The sequence below is a fragment of the Capricornis sumatraensis genome, chromosome 23, assembly GCF_032405125.1.
Source record: "Capricornis sumatraensis isolate serow.1 chromosome 23, serow.2, whole genome shotgun sequence".
In the NCBI taxonomy this organism is placed as follows: domain Eukaryota; kingdom Metazoa; phylum Chordata; class Mammalia; order Artiodactyla; family Bovidae; genus Capricornis; species Capricornis sumatraensis.
Window position 1 is genome coordinate 13,882,193 of NC_091091.1, and position 25,873 is coordinate 13,908,065.

The following is a 25,873-nucleotide window of genomic DNA, read 5'->3' on the forward strand; positions in this document are numbered from 1 at the left end:
TTTCATGTACACCTGAAACTATCACAATATTGTTAACTGGCTATGCTCCAACATAAAATTTAAAAAAAATTTTTTTAAGTAGATTTTGATTATTCAGCATTGTTCTGCTAGGTCTGGTTAGTCAATACAATTTTAGAAAAAGCTCTATAAATATTTACAGAAAGGGAGCAAAATCATTATATTTACAGAGAAGGCGATGGCAACCCACTCCAGTACTCTTGCCTGGAAAATCCCATGGATGGAGGAGCCGGGTAGGCTGCAGCCCATGGGGTCGCTAAGACACGACGCTAAGGCATGACTGAGCGACTTCACTTTCACTTTCACTTACCTAGAGTAAGAGAATGACATACAAAATTCATGAATAGGAGAGGGTGTGGAGAAAAGGGAACCCTCCTACACTGTTGGTGGGAATGCAAACTAGTACAGCCACTATGGAGAACAGTGTGGAGATTCCTTAAAAAATTGCAAATAGAACTACCTTATGACCCAGCAATCCCACTGCTGGGCATACACACCGAGGAAACCAGAATTGAAAGAGACACATGTACCCCAATGTTCATCGCAGCACTGTTTATAATAGCCAGGACATGGAAACAACCTAGATGTCCATCAGCAGATGAATGGATAAGAAAGCTGTGGTACATGTACACAATGGAGTATTACTCAGCCGTTAAAAAGAATTCATTTGAATCAGTTCTGATGAGATGGATGAAACTGGAGCCGATTATACAGAGTGAAGTAAGCCAGAAAGAAAAACACCAATACAGTATACTAACACATATATATGGAATTTAGAAAGATGGCAATGACGACCCTGTATGCAAGACAGGAAAAAAGACACAGCGGTGTATAACGGACTTTTGGACTCAGAGAGAGAGGGAGAGGGTGGGATGATTTGGGAGAATGGCATTCTATCATGTATACTATCATGTAAGAATTGAATCGCCAGTCTATGTCTGACGCAGGATACAGCATGCTTGGGGCTGGTGCATGGGGATGACCCACAGAGATGTTATGGGGAGGGAGGTGGGAGGGGGTTTCATGTTTGGGAACACATGTAAGAATTAAAGATTTTAAAATTAAAAAAAAAAATAAATAAAAATAAAAATTAAAAAAAAAAGAAAGTTTGGTTAGGGAGCCTGACACAATAAAAATATATAAAAATTAAGTAGATTTCCTTTATTTGAGCACTAACCAATTAGAAGACTTGATGGAAAATATATGAAATATTTAGAAATAAGCCAAAGGGAAAGTGCGCAAAACCTATACGAAGTAGACCTGTAAAGTTTGATCAAAAGACTAAAAGAGGATTTTGATGGGAAATCGGAAATATCGTAGAGATATCAGCTACACCGATTTGTTCTCTAACATTTGATGAATTTTTCAACAGTTTTTTTGGGGGAAAACTTAAGAAAATGATGCATGCTCTATTTGATCTATATGAATAAAGAGAAGGATATAAGAAAAAGTAACCAAGGAGCCCATTCCTTTGTCGTAACATATATTATAAAGCTGCACCAGTGATACTACCGAGATAGTCAAATAGGTGGAAATGGATCAGTAAAACATATTGTATATACAGGATGCTAAATTACTTAAAAAAAAATAGATTTATGGAAACTTTCCAACTTTTGGAAAATAGTAACTTTAGATTTTTTAAAACTACAAACGTACCAGAAGAAAGCACAGGAAGTTGTTTTTATAGTAAATTTTTGGCACGATGACAACGCCAACAGCCATAAAACAAACAAACAAAATCAATGTTTGCAGGATAAGAAAATTTAAAACTTCTGTAGAAATTTTGTAAGATCATGAACTAAGATGTCATAGTCAGTGAAAAATAAATTCTTGTGTCATTGAGATCATTAATAGATCAGAAAAATGAACATTCCAGGAGGGGGGAAAAAAAAAAAAGGTAAAGGGTATGAACAGACCAATCCAAAAAGGAAATATGAACAATTAATACACATGTGAAAGGAGGCTCAGTCTCACTAGTATTAAAGAAGTACAGATTAAAACAAGGAGTTAACATCTCCCTACCTAGTGGCAGAGAAAAAAGGCATATGTATCTGTGGTCTTGTCTGTGGAGTGTGAAAATTGGCACTTTTATTGAGTAGAAGGCTTAGAAATTGATACAGCTTTTCTGGAGAGCAAATTATTTGACATATATTCAAATTTTAAAATATTCATATACTTACTGACCCAGTATTCCATTTCTAGGAATTTATTCTAAGGAAATAATATGTGTTGAAAGATACATGGAAAGAATGTTTACAATAGATATATTTGAAAGCTATCTGAATAAACTGGTTGACTAAATTGTGATAATCCATATTATAAATACCATGCATCTATTAAGAGAAATATGACATGTGTATAAATTTTCTAGGAGAAATACAATACATTGTCAAATGAAAAATGCAAGTTACACATTAGTTGGTAGAATATGACTCCAGTTTTTTTAAGTGTGGGTAATCCTTCTAGGCTTCTTTGAGCAGATACAGAGGTATGGAAGGATGACCACCAACCTGTCTGTGGTTTCCTCAGAAAAGTAGGATTGGCTGGATATTACTAATATGTTCTGTTTCTTTATATAACTCTCTCTATTTTTTTATCACAGGAATCATACATTACTTGCACAATTTTAAGCGCCCCTTACCCTGTAACGAAACAAATCGGCAAAGGTTTAAATGTCCCTCACACCTGAACAAAACAAAACAAACCTCAAAATGTTTAAGGACCTTGTTCCTGGTAAATTGCCTGTGCCCATAAGCTGCAGTCCATGGGGTCACAAAGAGTCAGACACAACTGAGCGACTGAACTAAACTGAACTGATAAGCTGCACATGGCAGAAATTATTCTTGGACATATTTTCTGTTGACACTCCAAGGGATTGCTAGACCTATTCTGCACTCTTACCAGTTAGTATTTATATTATCTCATTTATCAACCTTTGTCCCTGATAACTGTGCTCTTCTTTTATTTATATATATATATACACACAAACATTTCACCACCTCAGTCTTACTCTAAGGAGGCACCAGTGCTCATATGTCACAGTCCTACAACAAAACAAATTTATAATTGTGATTCCATTATAGATAAAATTATAGAAATAAAGAAAATGAGCCTATTCGATGGGGGAGAGACATTGAGAGAGATGATTTCTATTTTAGACCTTAGCTAGATAGTAACTGTAACTTATTTAAGTAATATTTACGATTTAGGGAAAACTTTCATGTGATTTTTTTTTTTTTGAGCATCATAGCAATCGCATAAAATATATACTAGAATTGCTACGATGTAGTTTTCTGTTGATGCTTAACAAATTATCACAAACCTAAAGACTCAAAAGGGTACTTCCTTCACGACTCAATGGTAAAGAGTCTGCCTGCCAATGCAGGAGACCCAGATTCAATCCCTGGGTCAGAAAGATGCCCTGGAGAAGAAAGTGGCAACCCACTCCAGGATTCTTGCCTGGGAAATCCCATGGACAGAAGAGCCTGGTGGGCTACAGTCCAGTCCATGGGGTTGCAAAAGAGTTGGACATGACTTAGCGACTAAACAACAATAACAATGACTTAAAAACACCACCACGTATTAGCTCACAGCTCTTTTAAGTCAGATCTTGGTGAGTGTGTCTGAGTTTTCTACTCACGGTCTCAGCGTGGAGGCTCGGCTGGATTCTGGGCAAGAATCCTCAGGTTGCTGGCAGAACTTATTTGCAGTTATGAGACTGAGGTCCCATCTCCTCACTGACCGTCACCCAGGGCTGCTCTCAGCTCCCAGAGGCTGCTCACGGGCTCCCTGGCTGTCTCCCAGCCTTCTTTTTCAGGGCTGGCAGGAGGATCCCTTGTGTCAAATCCCGTTCATGCTTTCAGTGTCTCTGACTTTGTCTTCTGCAACCAGTGGGAGAAAACCCTCTGCTTGTAAAGGTCCCATGTTATAAGGTTTTGCCTTCCTGGATGAATCTCCCTGGATTAGGAAAAGACAGAGGAACCAGAGATCAAATTGCCAGCATCTGTTGGATCATAGAAAAAAGCAAGGGAATTCAAAAAAATCATCTAGTCCTGCTTCATTGATTACACTAAAGCCTTTGACTGTGTGGATCACAACAAACTGGAAAAGTCTCAAAGAGACAGGAATACCAAACCGCCTTACTTGTTTCCTGAGAAGCCTGTATGCAGGACAAGATGCACCAGTTAGAACCAGACATGAAGCAATGCACTGGTTCTAAATGGGGCAAGGAGTCCATCAAGGCCGTATATTGTCACCCTGATAATTTAACTTATATGCAGAGTGCATCATGTGAAATGCTGGGCTGGATTAATCACAAGCTGGAATCAAGATTGTCGGGAGAAATATCAACAACATCACGTATGTAGATGATACCATTTTAATGGTAGAGAGTGAAGAAAAACTAAAGAGCCTCTTGATGAAAGTGAATGAGGAGAGTGAAAAATCTGGCTTAAAACTCAACATTCAAAACGCTAAGATCACGGCATCTGGTCCCATCACCTCATGGCAGATAGAAGGGGAAAAAGTGGAAACAGTGACAGATTTTATTTTCTTGGGCTCCCAAAATCACTGCAGTTGGTGGTTGCAGCCGTGATATGAAAAGACACTTGCTCTGTGGAAGAAATGCTATGACAAACCTAGACAGTGTATTAAAAAGCAGAGACATCACTTTGCCAACAAAGGTCAGTATTGTCCAAGCTGTGGTTTTTCCATTAGTCATCTATGGATGTGAGAGTTGGACCCTAAAGAAGGCTGAGCACTGAAGAATTGATGCTTTTGAACTGTGGTGCTGGAAAAGACTCTTGAGCATCTCTTGGACAGCAGGGAGATCAAACCAGTCCATCCTACAGGAAATCAACTCTGAATATTCACTGAAGGACTTCTGCTGAACCTGAAGCTCCAAGTCTTTGGCCACCTGAGGGGCAACAGAGCATCAGACGGTTGGATGACATCACTGACTCGATGGACGTAAGTTTGAGCAAACTCCAGGAGATAGTGAAGGACAGGAAAGCCTGGTGTGCTGTACTTCTTGGGGTCACAGAGTCAAACATGACTTAGTGACTGAACAACAACACAGTTAGTAATCTTAATTAGGTCTGCACACTCCCTTTGGTCATGAAATGTGATCCACCAGGTGGCTGAGAATCCTGAGGCCCTCTTAAATCTCTGCTTATAACATACATTTAATAAGTAAAAAGAGGAGCTCGGACAGGGTAAGTGACTTGGCCGTGGTCAGGCTGCTAAGTGACAGAACTGCAGTTCGATCCCACATTTTCTGACAACAAAACTCTTGTTCTGACAGATAGAGGAAACTCCTGATTGACTTGTTTCTCTTGTCTGATTAATCATATGACATTAATCACACAACTCTAATTACATCATCTCTAATACTCCCTAAAGCTTCCAAAATTAAATACAAGTTTTTTACCTTGACACGCAAGGATGTTCATAATATGACAGCTTTTCAACGTGATCTCCCTCCTTTCTCCTCCATACAACTTACATTTCATCTGTTCTCCTGGATGCCTCATACCTGCTCACTGCAGAGTTTTTGCAGTTTGTTCCCACTGCCTTGGAACGCACTCTTCCCTCCTCTCCAGCTGGCAGATCCTGTCTGTTCTTCAGTGCTACCTTTTTACTGAACCCTTGCTGATTCTCCCTAACCGTTGTCATTCTTCCCTTCTTACAATATAGGTGTTTCTTTTTTCGTACCTATTTTAGTCTCAATCTTGTGTAGTATGATTTGTGTACTTTAATCTCCTAGACTGTATGTTTCATGAGGGAATAAATACCTTTGTAACCCCTGCAGAGCCTAAGGGCAGTTCCCTTGTCCATCAGGGGGTCTTAGCAAGTATTTATGGCATGGAGTGAAACAAGAGACAGCTTGGGATGGGAAAGTGGGTGCACTCAAGCAGTAACAACAGGAGCCACGCCAGCAGCTTTACTGAGTGCCCCTTGCATGTTGGACGCAGTTCTCAGCACCAAACATACACAGACACATGTAGTTCCTGCAGCAGCCTCTTATGTATCAGTCAGTCAGTCACGTCTGACTGTTTGCGACCCCATGGACTGTAGCCCACCAGGCTCTTCTGTTCTTGGAATTCTCTAGGCAAGAATACTGGAGTGGGTAGACATTCCCTTCTCCAGGTTATCTTCCCTACCCAGGGATCGAACCCAGGTCTCCTGCACTGTCAGCAGGTTTTTTACCATCCGAGCCTCCAGCCTAAGATTGGAATTATTTTCCCAGGCCAAGGGTAGGGAAACTTAAGCCACAGGGAGCTGTAAGTGCCTTGCCCTGTGTGAATTTTTATAACTAATGAAAGAGACAGAAAAGGAAAAGTGAGTTTAAAAGGAGAGTTGGTAAAAGGAAATCAGCCCTGAAGGAAGTCAAAGAACCAGGTTGTGCCCTGACTTGAAAATTCAAGGGAAGAGAGAATTTAAAGGAGAGGATTTAGTCAGTGGTGCCACTGTTGAGAGAGCACAAGATGAGTGAGTGCTGAGGCAGAGCTAAGGATTTGTTGGTCAGTGTGCTTTTCGGTGACTCTGAGAACCATTTCAGTAGGATAGTTAGCCGGAGAATTCAGGTTGTAAAAAATTAAGGTATAGATTAACAGTAAGGTATAGGTTAACACTAAGGAGGCTTCCCTGGTGGCTCAGACGGTAAAGCGTCTGCCTGCAGTGTGGGAGACCTGGGTTCGATCCCTGGGTTGGGAAGATCCTCTGGAGAAGGAAATGGCAACCCACTCCAGTACTCTTGCCTGGAAAATCCCATGGACGGAGGAGCCTGGTAGGCTACAATCTGTGGGGTCGCAAAGAGTCGGACGCGACTGAGCAACTTCACTTCACCTCTAACAGTAAGGATCTAGGGGCAGTGTAGACAGCCTTTAGAGTAGCTTGAACCGAAACGAAGAAAGAACAGTGGAATCTTGCAGGATAGTGTGATCAAACAAAAAGATGTGATGCAGGGAGAGGGTGAAGTTTCAGTAGAAACACAAGCTAATAAAATGCACAGAGAACAGAGCAGTGGTAAAAGGACAGGCTCGAGGAAGAGGCAGGCAGAAGGTTTCAGGGGTTGGCTCCAGCAAGGAGAGAAGGGCACTTCCTGCCCAGACTGTGGACTTGAAGGAAGGGAGAAGGTAGGAGAAGCAAGCAGGAAACTCGCTCGCTCTTGCCCCGAATTCAGTCATCTTCTTGGAAAACGTGTTAGTCTTCTAAGGCTGCTGTGACAAAGCACCACATACATGGCGGCTTACAGCAACCGAAATTCATTCTCTCCCGGTTCTGGGGGCTAGGGGTCTAAACCCCAAGTGTTGGCTGCACTGGTTCATTATGAAGGTTCTGAGGAAGAAGCTGTCCCGCGCCTCTCTCGTACCTTCTGCCGCTTGTCAGCAATTCTCGATGCGCCTTGACTTGCACGTGTCTTCGCGCTGACCTCTGCCTCTGTCTTCACGTGGCCTTCTCCCCTGTGTATCTGTCTGTGCCCGGGTTTCTCTCTTCTTGCAAAGGCGTCAGTCACTGGATTAGGGCCCACCCCAATCCAATACGACCTCATCTTAATTGGATTATATCTGCAAAGACCTTATTTCCAAACAAAGTCACATTAACAGCTCCCGGGGGGTTAGGACCTCACCATATCTATTTGGCAGACACAGTTCAGCCCACAACAGAGGGTTAGGAACCTTATAAACACTGAATTACCTGCTAAGGAGAACGACAGGGAGTCAAAAAGAAGCAACGCATAGCCATGACTTTCTTTGGACTGTTTGTTCAAATTCCTTTGCTTTTGAGTCCCACTGATTCTTCTATTCCATTCTTTCTATACCACTACTATCTTGACCTCTGAACCCCGCTTGCCAACGTGGTACCCACACCTGCCTGCCTCCTCCCTGGGTGCATGTATTGATTCGGAACGTGGTCCACATATCTGGGCTCCCACCACTTGGCCCTCTCGTCTGTTCCATTCTGGTGGAATCTGCACTCAGCCCCACCCTGATCTTGGAGTGTATATATATCTTTATGTATATATCACCCTGCGGGAATAGACCTCTTAGCGGACTTCCTCTTCTGTGTTGGAACTGCTAGCGCTGACTTCTCGTAACCGTTCTGTCTGGGTGCCGCTTGAATTCAGGCATGACGTGAAGTTCATATGTCAGGGCTGCTGCAAAAGAACTCTTTTATTGAGTGGGAAGTTAGACCAAGTCTTCCAAATGTAAGCATGTTTATAATTCCTTGATCTTTTGCAAAGCCTCTCTTGCCAATAAGATTGTTTCCTCAAAGATGCCTCATTCTTGGCAGTTATTCCAGGTTTCCTCTCTCGCGCGGGACCCATGCTGGGTATTCTCTTAACAGCTTGTCTCCCCGTCTGATCTTCAAGTGGTATTAGAGAAGCTGCAAAAGCCCAGCGTGGGTTTACCTAACAGCCCAGGGATGCCTCGCTTCCCTGCGGGTCACGTGACTAGGTATGCCTTTCGAGTTGGCTGTCCTTTTAAAGATCAGAGCAGTGTGGGAGTTTTACCTACTATAACAGCTGCCGGGGATGATACATCTTCAGAGAAACAATATGAATGGCAAGTAACGGGGGACAGGGTGAGCACTACGTCCTCTCTTACTCTTTCATACCTTCTTTTCTACCGTGATTATGCTCCTGTCAGATTATTTTAACACATCTTTAAACAGCACAGGCCATCTCTGAAAGAAGGGAAGTAATTCCTCTCCATGCCTTTTCAAATGCCTTTGCACTCGGTTATTTCAGGAAAAGTTGATATGAACCCTGACGGCGCCCAGGGGCGCTGGGCCTCTCCCTGCTCGGTCCACTTTCTGACTTGGCTCTAGATGAGCCATGAGGTGCCACAGTGAACTGTGTGGTCTTTACCTGGAGAAGTGTGTCCCATGGTCCGTGCTGCTCCAGGAGCCCAGGGAAGGACAGAGTGGTCTCAGCTCAGAGGGTGCTGGGTCTGTGAGTGGTGGGGTGCTGTGAGCTGTGTGCAGGTGGGTGCCACAGAGTTTTCACAGCCTCTCCCGGAGCAGCTTTAGAGGCAGGCAGGGAAACGCACTGTGAGAAGAAACCCAGCACAGGACTTGGCATCTGGGGAGAGAAAAGGGCTCACAATAGCTGCTGTAAGATTTCTGCCTTAAAAAAAGTATCTCCAAGTACTTCCCTGGTGGCTCAGACAGCAAAGCATCTGCCTCCAATGCAGGATACCCAGGTTCAATTCCTGGGTCAGGAGGATCCCCTGGAGAAGGAAATGGCAACCCACTCCAGTACTCTTGCCTGGAAAATCCCTTGGATGGAGGATCCCGGTGGACGGAGGATCCTGGTAGGGTACAGTCCATGGGGTCGCAAAGAGTCAGACACGACTGAGCAACTTCACTGTCACTTTCAAGGGCTCAGGTGACCGCATCCCCAGGATTCCTGGGAGAATGAATTGATTTGGGGCTAAATCTCCAAGATCCTTTTCTAGGTCAGAGTGACTCACCTTGGACCTACTTTTTCTTAACCACGCCTGTGGGAGCGATTTATCTGTCCAGAACTTAGAGTACCTTGCTGCATTGAATTATTGATTCATCTGTCTCTTGACCAGTCTATAAACTCTTTAAGCTTTTTTTGTGGGGAGAGGGAAAGGGCTCATCTAATTTTAAAAATTATAGTTAATTTTTTGAATGGTCAGCACACTTATGTGTTTCAAAAATCAAAATTATAAAAATAGGTGTGTTTTAGATGTCTCACTTTCACTTTTGTATTCTTGCCTGTGTTTTTATGCAAATGAAAGCAAATATAAATATACATGCCGATTTTCCACTTTATCTTAAAAAGTAACTGCCTACATATTACCTAGCACTTGTTATTTTTGTTGTTGTTAATGTATCCTGGATATCTTTCTGTATCAGTGCATAAAGAGCTTCCTTACTCTTTTTTTATATTCCTTTATATTGAACTTACCGAGATGCTATTAAAATCAGTAAATTATTTATTTTGTCTCTTGCGTGAATGGCTCTGAACATGTGCCGCTTGTTCCCATGTGGCTTATCTGTAGGATATTCTCAGAAGTGAAATTGTTGGGTTCAGGAGTAAACTCATTTACAGTTTCTGTATATCCCCAGGATCCAGTGTCCATGGTACTCAGAGTCTTTCCTCAACAAATAATTTGAGGAAATATGTAGGAAGAACTTTTTCTGGGTTTCTGGCCAGTTCATCCTGTAATCTGTCTCAGCTACAGTTCTCTAATGTATGTCCAGGGTAAGACATCTATTCTATTAGAGGTAACCTTGTATAAAAAGAGCTTTTGAATATTTTACAAGCAGCCTGGGTGGCTCAATGCCCACAATGCAGGAGACCCGGGTTCGATCCCTGGGTTGGGAAGATTCTCTAGAGAAGGCAATGGCACCCCACTCCAGTACTCTGGCCTGGAAAATCCCATGGACGGAGGAGCGTGGTAGGCTACAGACGATGGGGTCGCAAAGAGTCAGACACAACTGAGCAACTTCACTTTTGAATATTTTTATGACTAGACCCAAAAAAGAACGTTTTATGTATGCTTCTGCTGAAGCTTTACAAACACACACACTATTGAACTTAGTAAGAAAGTACATCTCCGAACACCAATGAATATGTCACTTTTATTTGGCTCTGATGACTCTCTGAGTCAGAGTGGGTTCTTTTCCCCGTCTTTCTTCTTTTCTCTCTCCTGCCTTCAATTTTATTTTCTGCCAAATGTTCAGAAAAGTCATCCTATAGACAAAGATGTAAACACCACCTGTTATGACTAATTCACTCTGGTCTCTCCCTGTTTCCACGGCTTGCCACTAGTGAAGTAGTCAGAAGCAGTGCAGAGTACTGAACCAGTAGAGGGAGCCTTCAAGTTGTAACTCACTTGTTACCTGCCCAGCACTCGCACGTGGTCAATTAGGATATTAAGTATGAACTGAGTCTTTGAGTTTGCTATTGCTGTGCTTCGCCGTTCAGTTGTGTCCAACTCTTTGCGACACCATGGACCGTAGCCTGCCAGACTCCTCTGTGCATGAGGATTCTCCAAGCAAGAATACTGGAGTGGATTGCCATGTTCTTCTCCAGGGGATCTTCCCGACCCAGGAATCGAGCCAGGGTTTTGTGCATTGCAGGCGGATGCTTTACCAGATGAGCTACCAGGGAATGACTTGTCATTTGGGACCTTAGACATTAAACCTAGACCTGATGGCCCTTCATTAGCTCATCTATAGACTGAGGAAATGGGGCATTATGAGTGGCAGAATATCTGCTACACCTGAGGTTTTTTATTTAAAGGGTTAGTTTTCCAAGATACTGATCTTGTTTGATCCTTGTTGAGTTTTGTTTTTGACATTTCATGGTTTACTAGCTCCTGCTGCTGCTGCTAAGTCGCTTCAGTCGTGTCTGACTCTGTGCGACCCCATAGACGGCAGCCCACCAGGCTCCCCCGTCCCTGGGATTCTCCAGGCAAGAACACTGGAGTGGGTTGCAATTTCCTTCTCCAGTGCATGAAAGTGAAAAGTGAAAGTGAAGTCGCTCAGTCGTGTCCGACCCTCAGCAAACCCATGGACTGCAGCTTTCCAGGCTCCTCCGTCCATGGGATTTTCCAAGCAAGAGTACTGGAGTGGGGTGCCGTTGCCTTCTCCATACTTCCGTGTAAATTTAGGCTTCATTTCTGCCACTTGTCTTTATATATGATAGAAAGATTGGCTTTATTCTGTAATGTCATACAGCGTCACTTCTGCCACATTTTTCATCAGCAGGGAGCCCCTAAGTCTGGGCTATATTCAAAGGGAGAATTAGACTCCATCCTTTGATGGGAGGAATATCAAAGAATTTATGGACCTATTTTAGAACTACCACATCATGTGAACATAAGGTGTGTATCTGGGGGGCAGGGACAGGTCTTTCGAGGCTTATTTCAGAACTTTCTCCTTTACCCTGTTGTAAGACAGAAACTTATAACTAAAATCAGGTGTTTAGATGACCTATGAATGTTAAATTTCCAGGCTCCTTCAATTTTTCTTTTATAGGTCATTACATTATGTTCTCTAATAGAGAATTTTTACCTTTTCAGTTGGTTTATAAGTCCTGTCCATTTTGTTCTTAAAAGTTTTAGAGATGGGAATTAGAAATTATTGAACCAGTGCTTTTCAAGCCTTTTTTTTTTTAATTTTCAGAGTAAACACCTTTTGAAAAACAATCTTTCTTAGAGCATCAGTGTATTAAGCTGAGAAAAGCTTAGTTTCCCTGAGTGGACACAGCACCATTCCCCTGAGGTGGCCCTTTAAGTTCTTCTTAGGAGCCTTGGGAATGATCAGCTTAGGCCATCTCTTTCATTTTATAAGGTCACGCCCAAGGCCCAAGGAGTTTGAATGATTTGTCTAAGGTTATGAAAGTTAGTAACCCAGCCAGCAACAGGACCTCGGCTCTTGTTTCCAAGACTGGTGCTTTTTCCATTACTTATTACTTACTTAATTGCAAATTATTTCGGATAATTTAGGGTATAGCGTTTTGCATCAGTGTGTCACCAGCAGCACACCGGTACATCATCGTTTGCTTTCCTGCAACGGGGGATAAGGATCGAGACCCGGTTCTCTTGTTGAATGCCTAACCTGCATAGAGACTCCTGTTGCTTTCGATGCTGTTCTTGTTACCTGTGCTGACTGACTAGAAGCTACCTTCAGTCTCCTAACCATGTGGCCAGTTTACAGTGTCAGTCACCACCTCGGTGATGGGGCCGCGGAAAGCTACATATTACTGGTCTCCAGCCAGAGTCAGCCCATGATAGCTTCTTCAAAACAGTGAGCTGGTAAATTTTGGCTAATAATCTCATGCCCTTATGTGTGGTTATATTATGATCCTCGCATTTTTAAAAATACACTGCCAACCCCCACCATAACCCTTACTCTTCTCACATGGCATCAAGTATTTTACTTAATGTTTCTAAGCAACCAACTAAAATTGGCAACGGTATATTAAAAGAAAGGGAAAATGATTACTGCCTATCAGTTTAGCACAGAGTGTTCCCATGTATTGGCTGAATGAAACCTAAAGGACAGGTTCACTGATAAGTGTATATTGTGACTTTTTTCTGTGTATTATGATATCCTATATTGCAGAGAAAGCTGTAGATGATAGAACAAGATTTGCTGTTCTATTTATAATATCAGTTTGAGATTTAATTAATCCTTCTTCACCACCGTTATTGATTTTTTCTTTTGAGTTAGGTTTTAATAACCATCTGTGAGAGCAGGCTGGAAGCCTGTCTCTGGAAACAATGCCTTGATATTCAGGGACATGAGAGCAGCTGTGAGCTGTTATCCTTCCTTTCCTAATAGCTGAATGTCACATCCTGTAGTTTGGCTTTCATTCACTAATGTGAGCAAAGGACTCTGCCTTTCTTTGTGACTCAAGTCCCATTAACATAGTACGTTAGCATTCTGCACTACTCTTCAGCCCAAGTTACCTTCCAAACTAAAAATAAATTCCATCTGGGCCTCTGGTTCTAACCTCATCCTCTAATCCTCTCGGCTTTGGCATTACGATTTCTCTTATGTAAGAATCTCCCCACTCTCAATCTTTGCCAAAATCGAGTTCTCTTACTAACTAAAATTTCTCTCTTCCACCTCAGCGTGATATTAATAAAAATGAGTGGGTATAAAAATGTGTATATATGCTCTGTGAGTGAATAAGTTGATTTATATGTGAATGAGCCTGTTTGTATCTAATAGTGGGTGTTTATAGCCAGGTTGAGAAAGGTATGTGGGAAGGGATAGGAAAGGGTAAGCCTGGTGAAGAGGAAGAGAAACTGGAGAGGAGCCTCAAAAAGTAATAATAAAACAAGACTGGTGTTGGAGGGAGGTTCTTTTCTGCAGCTTTCTTTCCCCTTAATAATGATTGCCAAACATAACACCTAACAAATCATTTACAGAGCTATCTAATTTTACTAACTGATGAACTTCTGTCTGATTTGTGCTTAAAGTACAAATTGTTAGAAATTAGATATTTCCATATTTAATAAAGGGTATAAAACTAAATTGTAGAGTTGAATTAAAGAAGGTTAATCATCTGTTTTATTCACTATATTATCACTGTCTTTGTTCTCTCTAAATCACTGAACTGTGTTCCTCAGTGTGATCCTCAGACTTGTGTGTTAGAAATGCAGATTCTTGGGCCCTAACCCAGACCTACTGAATCACAAACTGTGAGGGGGCCCAGTAATTTTTGTTTTAGTTCAGCGGGGTCTTCAGGTGATTCTGATGTACAGTAAAGTTCAAAAATTATTCCTCTTGAGTATAAGAAATAAGCAGTTCTGTGCTGTCTTCTAATGTGAAAAGTTTATTTTGAAAGATATTCTAAATTTGAAGTCAGTGAGATGTCCAAAGATAATGCTTGATTGGGAGAGTGAATAAGGAAGGAAGGAAGGAAGAAAGAACCTTATAGCTATGTTACTGCTGTGATGATTGTGTTCTCTTAGTTGAAATATATTCTGATTACAGTAATGGAATTACATTTCATTATTGTAGAATTTAGAATCTACAGAATATTAATCTATTGGTTTGTAAGTATTAATGCTTGACAAAATATAGTAACCAAAATAAAATGCTTAGTAGGTGGATTCAGCAGCAGAATGGAAGGGACAGGAATTAATGAGCTGGAATATAATGAAGTCGCTCAGTTGTGTCCGACTCTTTGTGACCCCATGGACTGTAGCCTGTCAGGCTTCTCCATCCATGCGATTTTCCAGGCAAGAGTGCTGGAGTGGATTGCCGTTTCCTTCTCCAGGGGATCTTCCCAACCCAGGAATCGAACCCGGGTCTCTGGCATTGCAGGCAGACACTTTACCATCTGAGCCACCAGGGAAGCCCAATATAGAACAGCAGAAATCACCCAGTCTGAACAATAAAGAGAAAATAGATTGGATAGAAAAAAATGAATCGTCTCAGAGACCTGTGGGACTGTAACAAAAGATAGTACATTCTTGTCATTGGAGTCTTAGGAGAGAAAGAAGAGGGTAGGCTGAAAAAGTACTCAAAAAATAGTTGAGAACTTCCCACACTTGGCAAGAGACATGAACCTCTAGGTTCAGGAAGCTGAGCAAATCTCATACAGGGTAAGCCCAAAGAGCTCCTCATCAAGTCATAGCATAATTAGACTTCTAAAAACTAAAGACAACAGCAACAAAATATTAGAAAGTGGCCATAGAAACATGATACCTATACTGATAGGGGGAAATCTTTCAAATAACAACTTCTTATCAGTAACCATAGAGGCCAGAAGGAAGTGACTGAGAGAACTGCCAACCCAGAATCATACATCCTATATCCAGAATCCTATGGTCAGGAATGGAGAGGATATTAGGACATTCCCAGATGAAGGAAAAAAAAAACAGAATTTGTTGCCAGTAGATGGTCTAAAAGAATGTATTACAAGGTTCCCTGAACAGAAGGAACACAATGAAAGAAGCAATGTTGAACTCAAGAAGGAACATGATAAGCAAAAAACACAATAGGCTTTCTGTTTGGATTATTTTTCTTTTTCTCAATGATTTTTGGGAAATATCTCTAGGTGCTCATCTTTTGTTGTATGTATTTCAGATTTTCCCTCCAACTTGTAACTTACATTTTTAAAATTCACGGTATCTTTGGTGATCAGAAGTTTTTAATTTTAACATAGTCAAAAGTATCAATTTGCTTACAGTTGTACTCTTTGGTTACATCTATAAAAAAAAAAGAAACTTCTTTGTCCCCAAAGCAGGATTCTCCTATTCCTAATTTATACAGCATGTGATAGGAATTCAACTTCCTATTTTCCCCATGTGGTTAATCATATTTTCAAATTCTTTGTTTCTTCCAGTGATCTACCATGTATTTCATATATTGAACTTTTATGTATGGATGGATATGATTCTGGGTTCTCTATTCCATTGGTTAACTTATCTAATCCTATGTTAGTAAAACACTGTTTTGGTTACTATAAATGTAGTACAAAAATGTTTGAGGGTGGAGCAAGGTCCCCTCTTCTTACTCCTGTTTCTTTGGAAATGCTGTAGCTATTCTTGTGCATTTGGTCTCCCATATGACTTTTAGAATAAATAAAGTCCAAAATATTGCTGGGATTTAAAAAATAATAATTTCATTTATTTATTTATGGCTGTGCCGGGTCTTCGTTGCTGTGCAGGCTTTCCCTAGTTACAGCGAGCGGGGGCTGCTCTCTAGCTCTGGCTCATGAGCTGCTTTTCATCGTGGTGGCCTCCCTTGCTTCGGAGCACGGGCTCTAGAGCTCGAGGCCTTCAGTAGTTGTGGTTCCCTGGCTCTAAAGCACAGGCTCAGTAGTTGTGGTGCCCAGTCTGTTGCTCCCCGGCAAATGGGATCTTCCCGGACCCGGGACTGAACCTGCGTCTTCCTCCCTGGCAGGTGGATTCTTTGTGTCTGAATCCCCAGGGAAGCCTGGGATGTTATTGAACTGTTTTGAATCTGATGACCAGTTAGGGAAAATTGTCTTGTTTAGGATCATCAACCACAAATATGGTATTGCTTTCTATTCAATTAGATCTTTTTTTCAATCTGTAAACGAACGTTTAGTACTTTCTCTACGGAGATTTTACAATTTATTATTATTTTTTAATAGTTTTACAAATTTTAAAAACTGTATTTTGTAGTTTATTGCTGGTCTTTATAAATGCAGTTGACTGTTATATATTGGTTTTTTAAAAATCCATGCACCTTACTAAACTCTTAGTTTTTCTATTTTGGATTATTGGCAATATTTGGATTTGTCCATGTTTATAATTAAATCATTTGAAAATGAAAGTACTGCATCATAAATTATAAGAGAAGACTAGAGCTACATTCAAAATAAAAGTCAGTCCTTCAGTATTTTCACTGTGAAATAAAAGAGAGAGAATTAATTGGCTTCCAGTGTTGGACTGCTCCAGGACACAGTCCCCAGAGCTCAATTCTCAGGCTTCTTCTCTGTTTACCCTCTCCTTAGGGATCTCGTTAATCGAGCATTTTTACTATGAGCTATAAACCTTCACAGCTCCCCTGCACTCAAGAGTCATATCTATTCAACATCTGCATTTGGATGTCTCATAAACATCTTACCTTTAATATGGCCAAAAGAAAACTTTCTGACTCCCACCCACCCCAACCCCTGAAAAAAAAACAAAACTTCCTCTAGTGGTCTGGCATCCGGTCCCATCACTTCATGGCAAATAGATGGGGAAACAGTGGAAATAGTGGCTGACTTTATTTTTCTGGGCTCCAAAATCATTGCAGATGGTGATTGCAGCCATGAAATTAAAAGATGCTTACTCTTTGGAAGGGAAGTTATGACCAACCTAGACAGCATATTAAAAAGCAGAGACATTACTTTGCCAACAAAGGTCCCTCTAGTCAAGGCTATGGTTTTTCCTGTGGTCATGTATGGATGTGAGAGTTGGACTAGAAAGAAAGCTGAGTGCTGAAGAATTGATGCTTTTGAACTGTGGTGTTGGAGAAGACTCTTGAGAGTCCCTTGGACTGCAAGGAGATCCAACCAGTCCATCCTAAAGGAGATCAGTCCTGGGTGTTTATTGGAAGGACTGATGTTGAAGCTGAAACTCCAATCCTTTGGCCACCTGATACGGAGAGGTGACTCATTGGAAAAGACCCTGATGCTGGGAAAGACTGAGGGCAGGAGGAGAAGGGGACAACAGAGGATGAGATGGTTGGATGGCATCACTGACTCAATGGGCATGGGTTTGGGTGAACTCCAGGCATTGGTGATGGACAGGGAGGCCTGGCTTGCTGCGGTTCATGGGGTCGCAAAGAGTCGGACACAACTGAGTGACTGAACTGAACTGAGTGGTCTAGTGTTCTCCATTTCAGTAAATGGTCCCAGTTAATGGTCAAGCTAAATTATCAAAGTCATCTTTGGCTCATCTTTCTTTTAACAAATCCTGGCATTTCTACCTGTCTGCCGACACATCTTCCTATCATTCTATATTCAGAATATGTCACAAATCCTACCATCTCTCATCAGTTTACTACTACCACTCAGGCCCAAGCCACCAGCTATCTCTCACCAAGCCTATTGCCTTACCAGGTATTGATAGATATTAAGCTATAGTAACTGAAATTATTTCATACAAAAATTAACAGGTCAGTAGAGTCATATGCATTAGCCCAATAATAGGCTCTAGAATATACAAGAACTTAATATATGATAAAAGTATCAAAAAACTGTGCAGTGACATACTTTTATACATGGTATTCTGAAATGGGCCATTTAGGAAAAAAAATACATTTTATATTGCATTGCCTCATAAGTTCTAGAAATGATAAAATTTATTGAGCATTTACTATTTGCTAGGCAATGTGGTAAGTATATCCTTCACAGGTACTGCAGTGGAAAAGAAGCACAGATTAGAAGAGATACATGGTCATCTGCTCTCTAGGTCTCTTGGGAGGGAAGGCTTGGATTACTAATCATTAAAAATTACTAAAGGAATATGTTGATAAAGTAAGTAATAGAAATATTATTTAAATACTTTCCTGTTTCCAAGACTTGTGGACACAGTTGGGGAAGGAGAAGGTGTGATGAATTGAGAGAGTAGCTTTGAAAAACAGACTCTGCCATATGTAAAACAGATAGCCAGTGGGAATTTGCTATATGACGCAGGGAGCTCAAACCTGGTGCTCTGTGACAACCTAGAGGGGTGGGATGAGGTGGGAGGCGGGAGGGAGGTTTAAGAGTGAGGGGACATATGTATACCTGCGACTGTTTCATGTTGATAAATGGCAGAAACCAGCACAATATTGTAAAGCAATTATCCTCCAATTAGAAATGAATAAAATAAGAAAAATTACTCTTCTGTTTTCAGAAATAAAATTAAAAGGCAAACAGATTTTAAAGAAGGTAACAGCAGAAGCAGCATTGTTTTTTAATCTGAGCCCCTAGTAAAACACACACACCACCTCTATAGCAAAATTAAACACCTTGGACATCATTTACTACAGAATTAGCTCATAAAATGTCCCTGTAAACCCCAAAAGATAGCAGGACAAACCACCAGAATCAGATGTAAGCAGAAGGAAGCATCTGGGCTGTTTGACGGACTCGAGACCAAGAGAGCTTCCAAATAGACAGCAGGTACTCACTGGATAAGGGCTTTCCTGGTGGCTGAGATGGTAGAGGACCTGTCTGCAATGCGGGAGACAGCGGTTTGATCCCTGGGTCAGGAGGATCCTCTGGAGAAGGGAATGGCTATTCATTGGAAAGCTCAGGAGGCCAATTGGAGAACAGAAACTGAAATTGGGAGGGGTTTTGCCAAGAGCAGGTGCATGCAGGTGGCCCACGTGAGGTCTGAAGGGAGCAGGTAACCCTTGTGAATTCTCCCAGCTAGTGCTTCCTTCCAGGCTGGGGGTAGGTGTGGAGGGCATCCTGAGATTAGAATCAAATTTGAGCAGCTCTGGGACAATAGCGATTAAGGACAGAGAAAACCAGAATAAAAGTGGAGCAGGGAAGCAGGGCCTGGAATCCCATAAAGCAAGTTACCACATATTTGAGTTCTACATAAAAACAAAAAAAAGGAGAGCTACACCTCCTTCTGAAAATTTGGGGAAAATAATTTCAAATCAAATTGGCTACAAAATTTATAATTTTTTATTACAAAATTTTATTGTAATAAAATAATAGCCACTTGATCAATGAGAGCACATCAGAAACACATGCCCACAAAAAAAGATAAAATTCTATTTCAAAATGAGCTAAAATTCATTAAGAAAATGACATGACACCTGAAAGAATGCCATAAATTAGAATCGCAAAAAATGAAAGCTGAAGTGACAGTGAAGGAAATAATTAGAATTTAATCTTAGAAATAAACTGGAAGGAGCATAAAAGCAAACAAATGTAAAAGCACCTTATGAGACCTAAAAAAATGCGAAAATACTTAACATTTAAAAAGAAATGAGGAAAGAGTTATAAAGAAATTGAGAGAAATTAACATTGGAATAGACAGAGCAGTGAGGGGCTGGTAACACTCTATTTCTTGACTGGTTAGCGTTTCACAGGTGTTTGCCTTGCAGTAATTCTTTAAGCCATACATTTGTTTTATGAGCTATTTCTGTACTTGGTTTATTTGACCATTATAAGGTTATGAAATGCAACAAAAAGGCCAGTCATTGAACCAGTAGGTATTTGGGGGAAAAGAAAAGTACATAAACTGTTCATGCAAATTGATAACAAAGTGCTGAAACTCCAACAGAAATTGCAGAGAATATAAATAAGTGACCTACCTATACGATTGACCCTTGAACAACATGGTTTTGAACTGTGTGAGTCCACTTACAGGCTGATTTTTTTTTTTCAATAAATTTCAGTATAGAAGTACTATACTACTACAGAATCTGTGTTTGGTTGAATCTGCAGATGCTGAACCGAGGGTGCAGAAGGCCAACTGTAAAATTATGTGAGGGGTTGGTGCCCAAGTTCTGCACCATTCAAGGAGCAACTATATTCAGAAAGCTAATAATCACTAAAAATATCCACTGAAATAATCTCTAAAAGACAATTTATAGGAAGGGAGGCGGTGAAAGAAAAATTCTACATTATATCTGTTTTTGTTGTTCATTCCCTGCGTTGTGTCTGACTCTTTGTGACCCCATGGACTGTAGCCCACCAGGCTCCTCTGTCCATGGGATTTTCCAGACAAGAATACTGGAGTGGGTTGTCATTTCCTTCTCCAAGGGATCTTCCCAGCCCTCTGGAGGTGCAGGGATTGAACCTGCATCTCCTGCTTAGCAGGCAGATTCTTTACCACTGAACCACCTGGGAAGCCCCATATTATATCTGTAGATAACTTTTAATGTCATATAATTTTTCTGTCATGGGTGAAATTGGGTAGGGTGACAACAGACTCTCCCAGTAAGTGCCCTTCAATGTGGTAGGTTTTTCTATTATATTGTCCCAAAGTGAATGCAATAGAAAATAATCCATTCGTTTTCTGTTCATGTTGACTTAGCATGGCATTTTTATAATTTGGAAAAGTTTATGATTAATTGCATTGACTACTTTATCCTTCACAGTGAGAGACCTACCACCAATTTCCCTTGATGTTAGACAAAAACAGCGCATCTCCACAGATCCATTATCATCTGAAATAAAAGCCCCAGTTCTTCCAGAACCCATCCTTCCAGTTCAGCCCAAAACTATGAAAGACTTTCTGTAAGTTTTGGCTCATTGTTACATGTAGACATATAATCAACTGCATGTCAGCACTTCACATAATTTAATATTTTTGTGTTGGAAATTAATTGAACTTATGGCTCATAAGGTATTATAAGAGTGAAGGCACCAAAGACTGGATGTCTTAAGTTGAAGGTGAGAACAAATATATAATGTTGCAACAAAAGAAACACTAAATAAGAGAAAATGAGTCCAAACAAGCAAGCAGAGATGAAGCAATGTGTCCTTTTTAAAAAATAAGATTTCACTTAGTAAGTGACACACAGACCATGGAAGCTACCTTGCTGCTATTAAGTTGGTACAAAAGTAATATTGGTTTTTGGCCATGAATTTTAAATCATAACTAGGCTCAAACACATTGTTATTAATCAAAATAGGAACTATTACAGTTGATACATTTTTCCCAATAAAAAATAACTTCTTTCATTCCTGTAGCATAAAAGTCCATGCTTCAGAACTCAGTGAACTCTTGGAAAGCATTTTCTCCCTCCTGGTGGTTGTGGAGGTGTTTTCCCTCCAAAAAGTTGCCAAGATGCTTGAACAAGTGGCAGTCAGTTGGTAAGAGGTCAGGTGAATATGGCAGACGAGGCAAAACTTCATGGCCTAATTGGTTCAAGTTCTGAAACATTTGCTTGTGCTGTGTGGTCGGGGGTTGTCATGGAGAATTGGATCTCTTCTGTTAACCAGTACCAGCTGCAGATGTGGCAGTTTTCAGTGCATCTCATCGATTTGCTCAGCAGACTTCTCCGATGTCATGGTTTCGCTGGGATTCCGAAAGCTGTAGTGGATCAGACAGGCAGGAGGCCACCAAACAGTGACTATGATCCTTTTTTGGTGCAAGTTTGGCTTTGGGAAGTGCTTTGGAGCATCTTCTCTGTCCAGCCATTGAGCTGGTCACTGCCAGTTGTCGTATAACATCCACCTTTCGTCACAGGTCACAATCCAATCAAGAGATGGTTGGTTGCGTAGAATAAGAGATGACATTTCAAAACGATAGCTTTTTTGATTTGCAGTCAACTCATGAGGCATCCATTTATCGAGCTTTTTACCTTTCCAGTTTGCTTCAAATGCCGAATGACCTTAGAATGGTCAACAGAGAGCTTTTTGGCAACTTCTCATGTAGTTATAAAAACAGCTTCAATAATGGCTCTCAGTTGGTCATAGTTAACTTCCAATGGCCAGCCACTATGCTCCTCATCTTCAAGGCTCTCATTTCCTTTGCAAAACTTCTTGAATCACCACTGCACTGTACATTGGTTAGCAGTTCCTGGGCCAAATGTGTTGTTGATATTGTTAATTGTCTCCACTGCTTTATGACCCATTTTGAACTCGAATACAAAAATTGCCCAAATTAGCTTTTTGTCTAACATCATTTCTGTAGTCTAAAATATAAAATAAACAGCTAGTAATAAGTCATTAGCAAAAAAACATAAAGCAAGAAATGTGCATTAAAATGATGTATCATAACATAACCACATTTATTGAAGAGTGTATTCCCATGTCAAAGGGCAAAGTTCAACAATGCAAAACCACATTTACTTTTTGCACCAACCTAATAATAAAAACCAAATGGATACTCAAAGGACTAAGTGAGAAAGAGAAAGTAGGGATAGAATGTAAACAAAATCTGTCAAGAAATTTGGCTGGAAAGGAAAGAAAGAGAGATAATGATAAGGAGCATGTCAAAATGAACTTTTAAAAACGATTTGTGTCTTTATTTTGCCTGCGCTGGGTCTTTGCTGTTGTGCATGGACTTTCTCTAGTGTGGCAAGTGGGGGCTGCTTCCTGGTTGTGGTGCATGGGCTCCTAATTGCAGTGGCACCCCTTGTTGCAGAGCCCAGGCTCTAGGCACACGGGCTCAGTGGTTGTGGTGCTTGGGCTTAGTTGTTCCGTGGCACGTGGGATCCTCCCAGGCCAAGAGTCTAACTGGCGTCCCCTACATTGCAAGGTGGATTCACAACCCGTGGACCACCAGGGAAGCCCAAAAGTGAACTTTTTAAAAAGCAAATAAATGGGAAAGTTGAAGCTGGATTAATACCTTAATCCAATTAAGAATTATAAATTCAGAAACCACGTGTTTACAGTAACTGGAGCACATTCCTATATTCAGCTTCATTATTCCAAGTTGCATGTTGGGTGACATTCATCTGTAAAGAATCAGTGCTGTATTATCTGAATAATGTTTTTATCTGTTGTGGCTAATAAATGCTTTTATTTTAGGGAAGATGTAGAAAAAGCTAAGTCATCAGGAGATTGGAAAACAGTATATGATTTTTATCTTGCAACATTTGATTCTTTTCCAGAACTAAGTGCTGCATTTAAGGTAAGAACACATAAAGCACATTTTTCACTTTTTAAATTTTCCCCCCAAAAAAGACACTGAATTTACCTGTTTTTCTACCCAGTATTGGCTTAAGCAGCTACTTAAGCAAATATAAATATGTATTAATTCTGAAATTATAGGTATCACAATAATTACTTAAGTGATATCTTAAAAATTGTTTTTATTTGTACTAATGTAATACTTGAGATGGTTAGATAACCTCACTGACGCTATGGACATGAATTTAAGCAAACCCCAGGAGATAGCAGAGAACAGGGAAGCCTGGTGTGCTGCAGTCCATGGGATCACAGAGTCAAACATGACTTAGCAAATAACAACAACGTTTGACTCCATTCTTTAAGTTTTTGAAAAAGAAATTGTTAAAATAATCCTTGTGTATTTATTTTCCTTTTTAGCAATTTAGCCGTAACATTTCTTTTATATCATCATACTAAGAATATTACAAATTATGAAGGAATAGTTATGATTCAGATATTACTTAGAATAGTTCTTAAAATGTTATATACACTTAGTTCTTTAATTGAATTTTCAGAAAGATGCCTCTGCCTCGTTTAATACTATTGAAGACTCTGGGATTAATGCTAAATTTGTGAATGCTGTATATGATGCCTTACTTAATACTGTAAGTATCATTTATGAACACATGCAAATCATACAATTGTTTGAGTCTATACTGTACTTTGAAATCAGCCACACAAATGTTGTAAAACTCACCTTGTAACATAATTACATAAGAAACTTTTTTGGTAAATTTGGTTGAAATTCTCAGAAAGTTAGGTTATTTTTTAATTCTTATATTTTTTAATTAAAAAGTTTTTTGAATTCTGTAAGAAAAATTTTTTATCTTTTTTTTAGCATAATTTGGTTGTACTTTATAATGAACTGTGGACTTAACTGCTAATTATAACATATAAATATGTATAAAATGTATGCCATCATTTTATATTGTTAAACATGCTGTTCTTCAGTTTGTGTTAATGATTTAATCTTGTTGATCCAGAGACGGTGAAATTATTTTTCTTTTTCTGTTTTTCACTGTTACATAAAACTGATGGTAATCATCAAACAGCCACCACGTATGTTTGTGCAGGTTGTACAGTGCACATCCCAGGGAACATTTTCATTGTAATCTTTCAGAAGTGAAATTGAGACCACCATAAATGGCAGTAATCGGTCATCAAGTCCAGTTTTAACCACTGAGACATCTGTAAATATAAGTAACATATAAAAGTCACCTAAATATCTAACTGTAATTATTTCATGATTTTCTTTTGCCTACAGCCTCAAGACATTCAGAAGACAGTATTAAAGGGAATCATTAACAGCCTGTTACAAGAATGGAAAGGGTAATTGTTACCAATATTGTAATTGTAGCTCATCAGTATAGATGGTTAATCTGTTCACCTCATCCAACTTTAATATATATGTGTGTGTTTTACTCAGAAAAGATTTTAGTTGATACAGTAAAAACATAGAATGAAATTGTAAACCATTTATAACAAAGCTTTTTAACTCGAGACTTATGACTTATTAGGAGGATCCGCATGTAAGCCTCAGAGGATCTGTGAATTCTTTAAAACTATATAAAATTTTTTGTGTAGAGATATATGTGCTTTATAAAAATAGGATGAGTGGTTAAATCAGTAACCTAGAATGAAATAATATGAACATTAAATATATGCTTGGGCTTCCAGGTAGCAGAGTAGACATTTCCTTATTTCTAATATAAGCAAACATAAATTTAGCCACTAAAATATTTTTTTCTGGAACTAAATATTGAATTGTTATATAAAGAATGGACAGTATAATTGATAGTGTTTGGAATATGCAGAACACAAAAATACAGTTTTAAAAGTACATATTTAAATTGATATTACTTAAATAACAATTTAAATAATAGCTGCTATTAAAGCCGAGCAATGCCATTAGCTTATAATTTAAATGTTTATATTAAGCCTGGTTTGAAAATACCAACCACAGTTCTTAAGTATGTTAAATATACCGTATATATTTTAACATTGTTCCAATTTTCAAAGAAATTTATGGTTTTTATAGAACATTGAGAAAAGACAGAATAGTATTAAAAAAGTAAAAATGTAACTGTGCAGTTTTTTTCTAGTTGTCTTTTTAAAACAATTGAAATCACATATTTTGCATGTGATTTTTATCAATATTTTCCTAGTTTATCATTCTAGTAATACTTTTGCGTTTTCCTTGAATTTTATGTTTCTGGTTGAATATATAATGCCTCATTGGAGACGAAGAGGAAAAATTAGAATGTCCAAAGAATG

The 25,873-nt window shown here is 39.8% G+C and overlaps 1 protein-coding gene across 1 annotated transcript in view; it reads left to right on the forward strand.

The window, feature by feature from the left end:
• The window catches only part of HECTD2 (HECT domain E3 ubiquitin protein ligase 2), a 70,799-nt gene that overhangs the window by 18,997 nt on the left and 25,929 nt on the right, over nucleotides 1–25,873 (forward strand). The window contains exons 3-6 of the mRNA XM_068961505.1: nucleotides 21,079–21,217; nucleotides 23,459–23,561; nucleotides 24,115–24,204; nucleotides 24,864–24,928. Of these exons, the coding sequence (XP_068817606.1) occupies nucleotides 21,079–21,217; nucleotides 23,459–23,561; nucleotides 24,115–24,204; nucleotides 24,864–24,928 (397 nt within the window). The remainder of the gene's footprint in view (nucleotides 1–21,078; nucleotides 21,218–23,458; nucleotides 23,562–24,114; nucleotides 24,205–24,863; nucleotides 24,929–25,873) is intronic.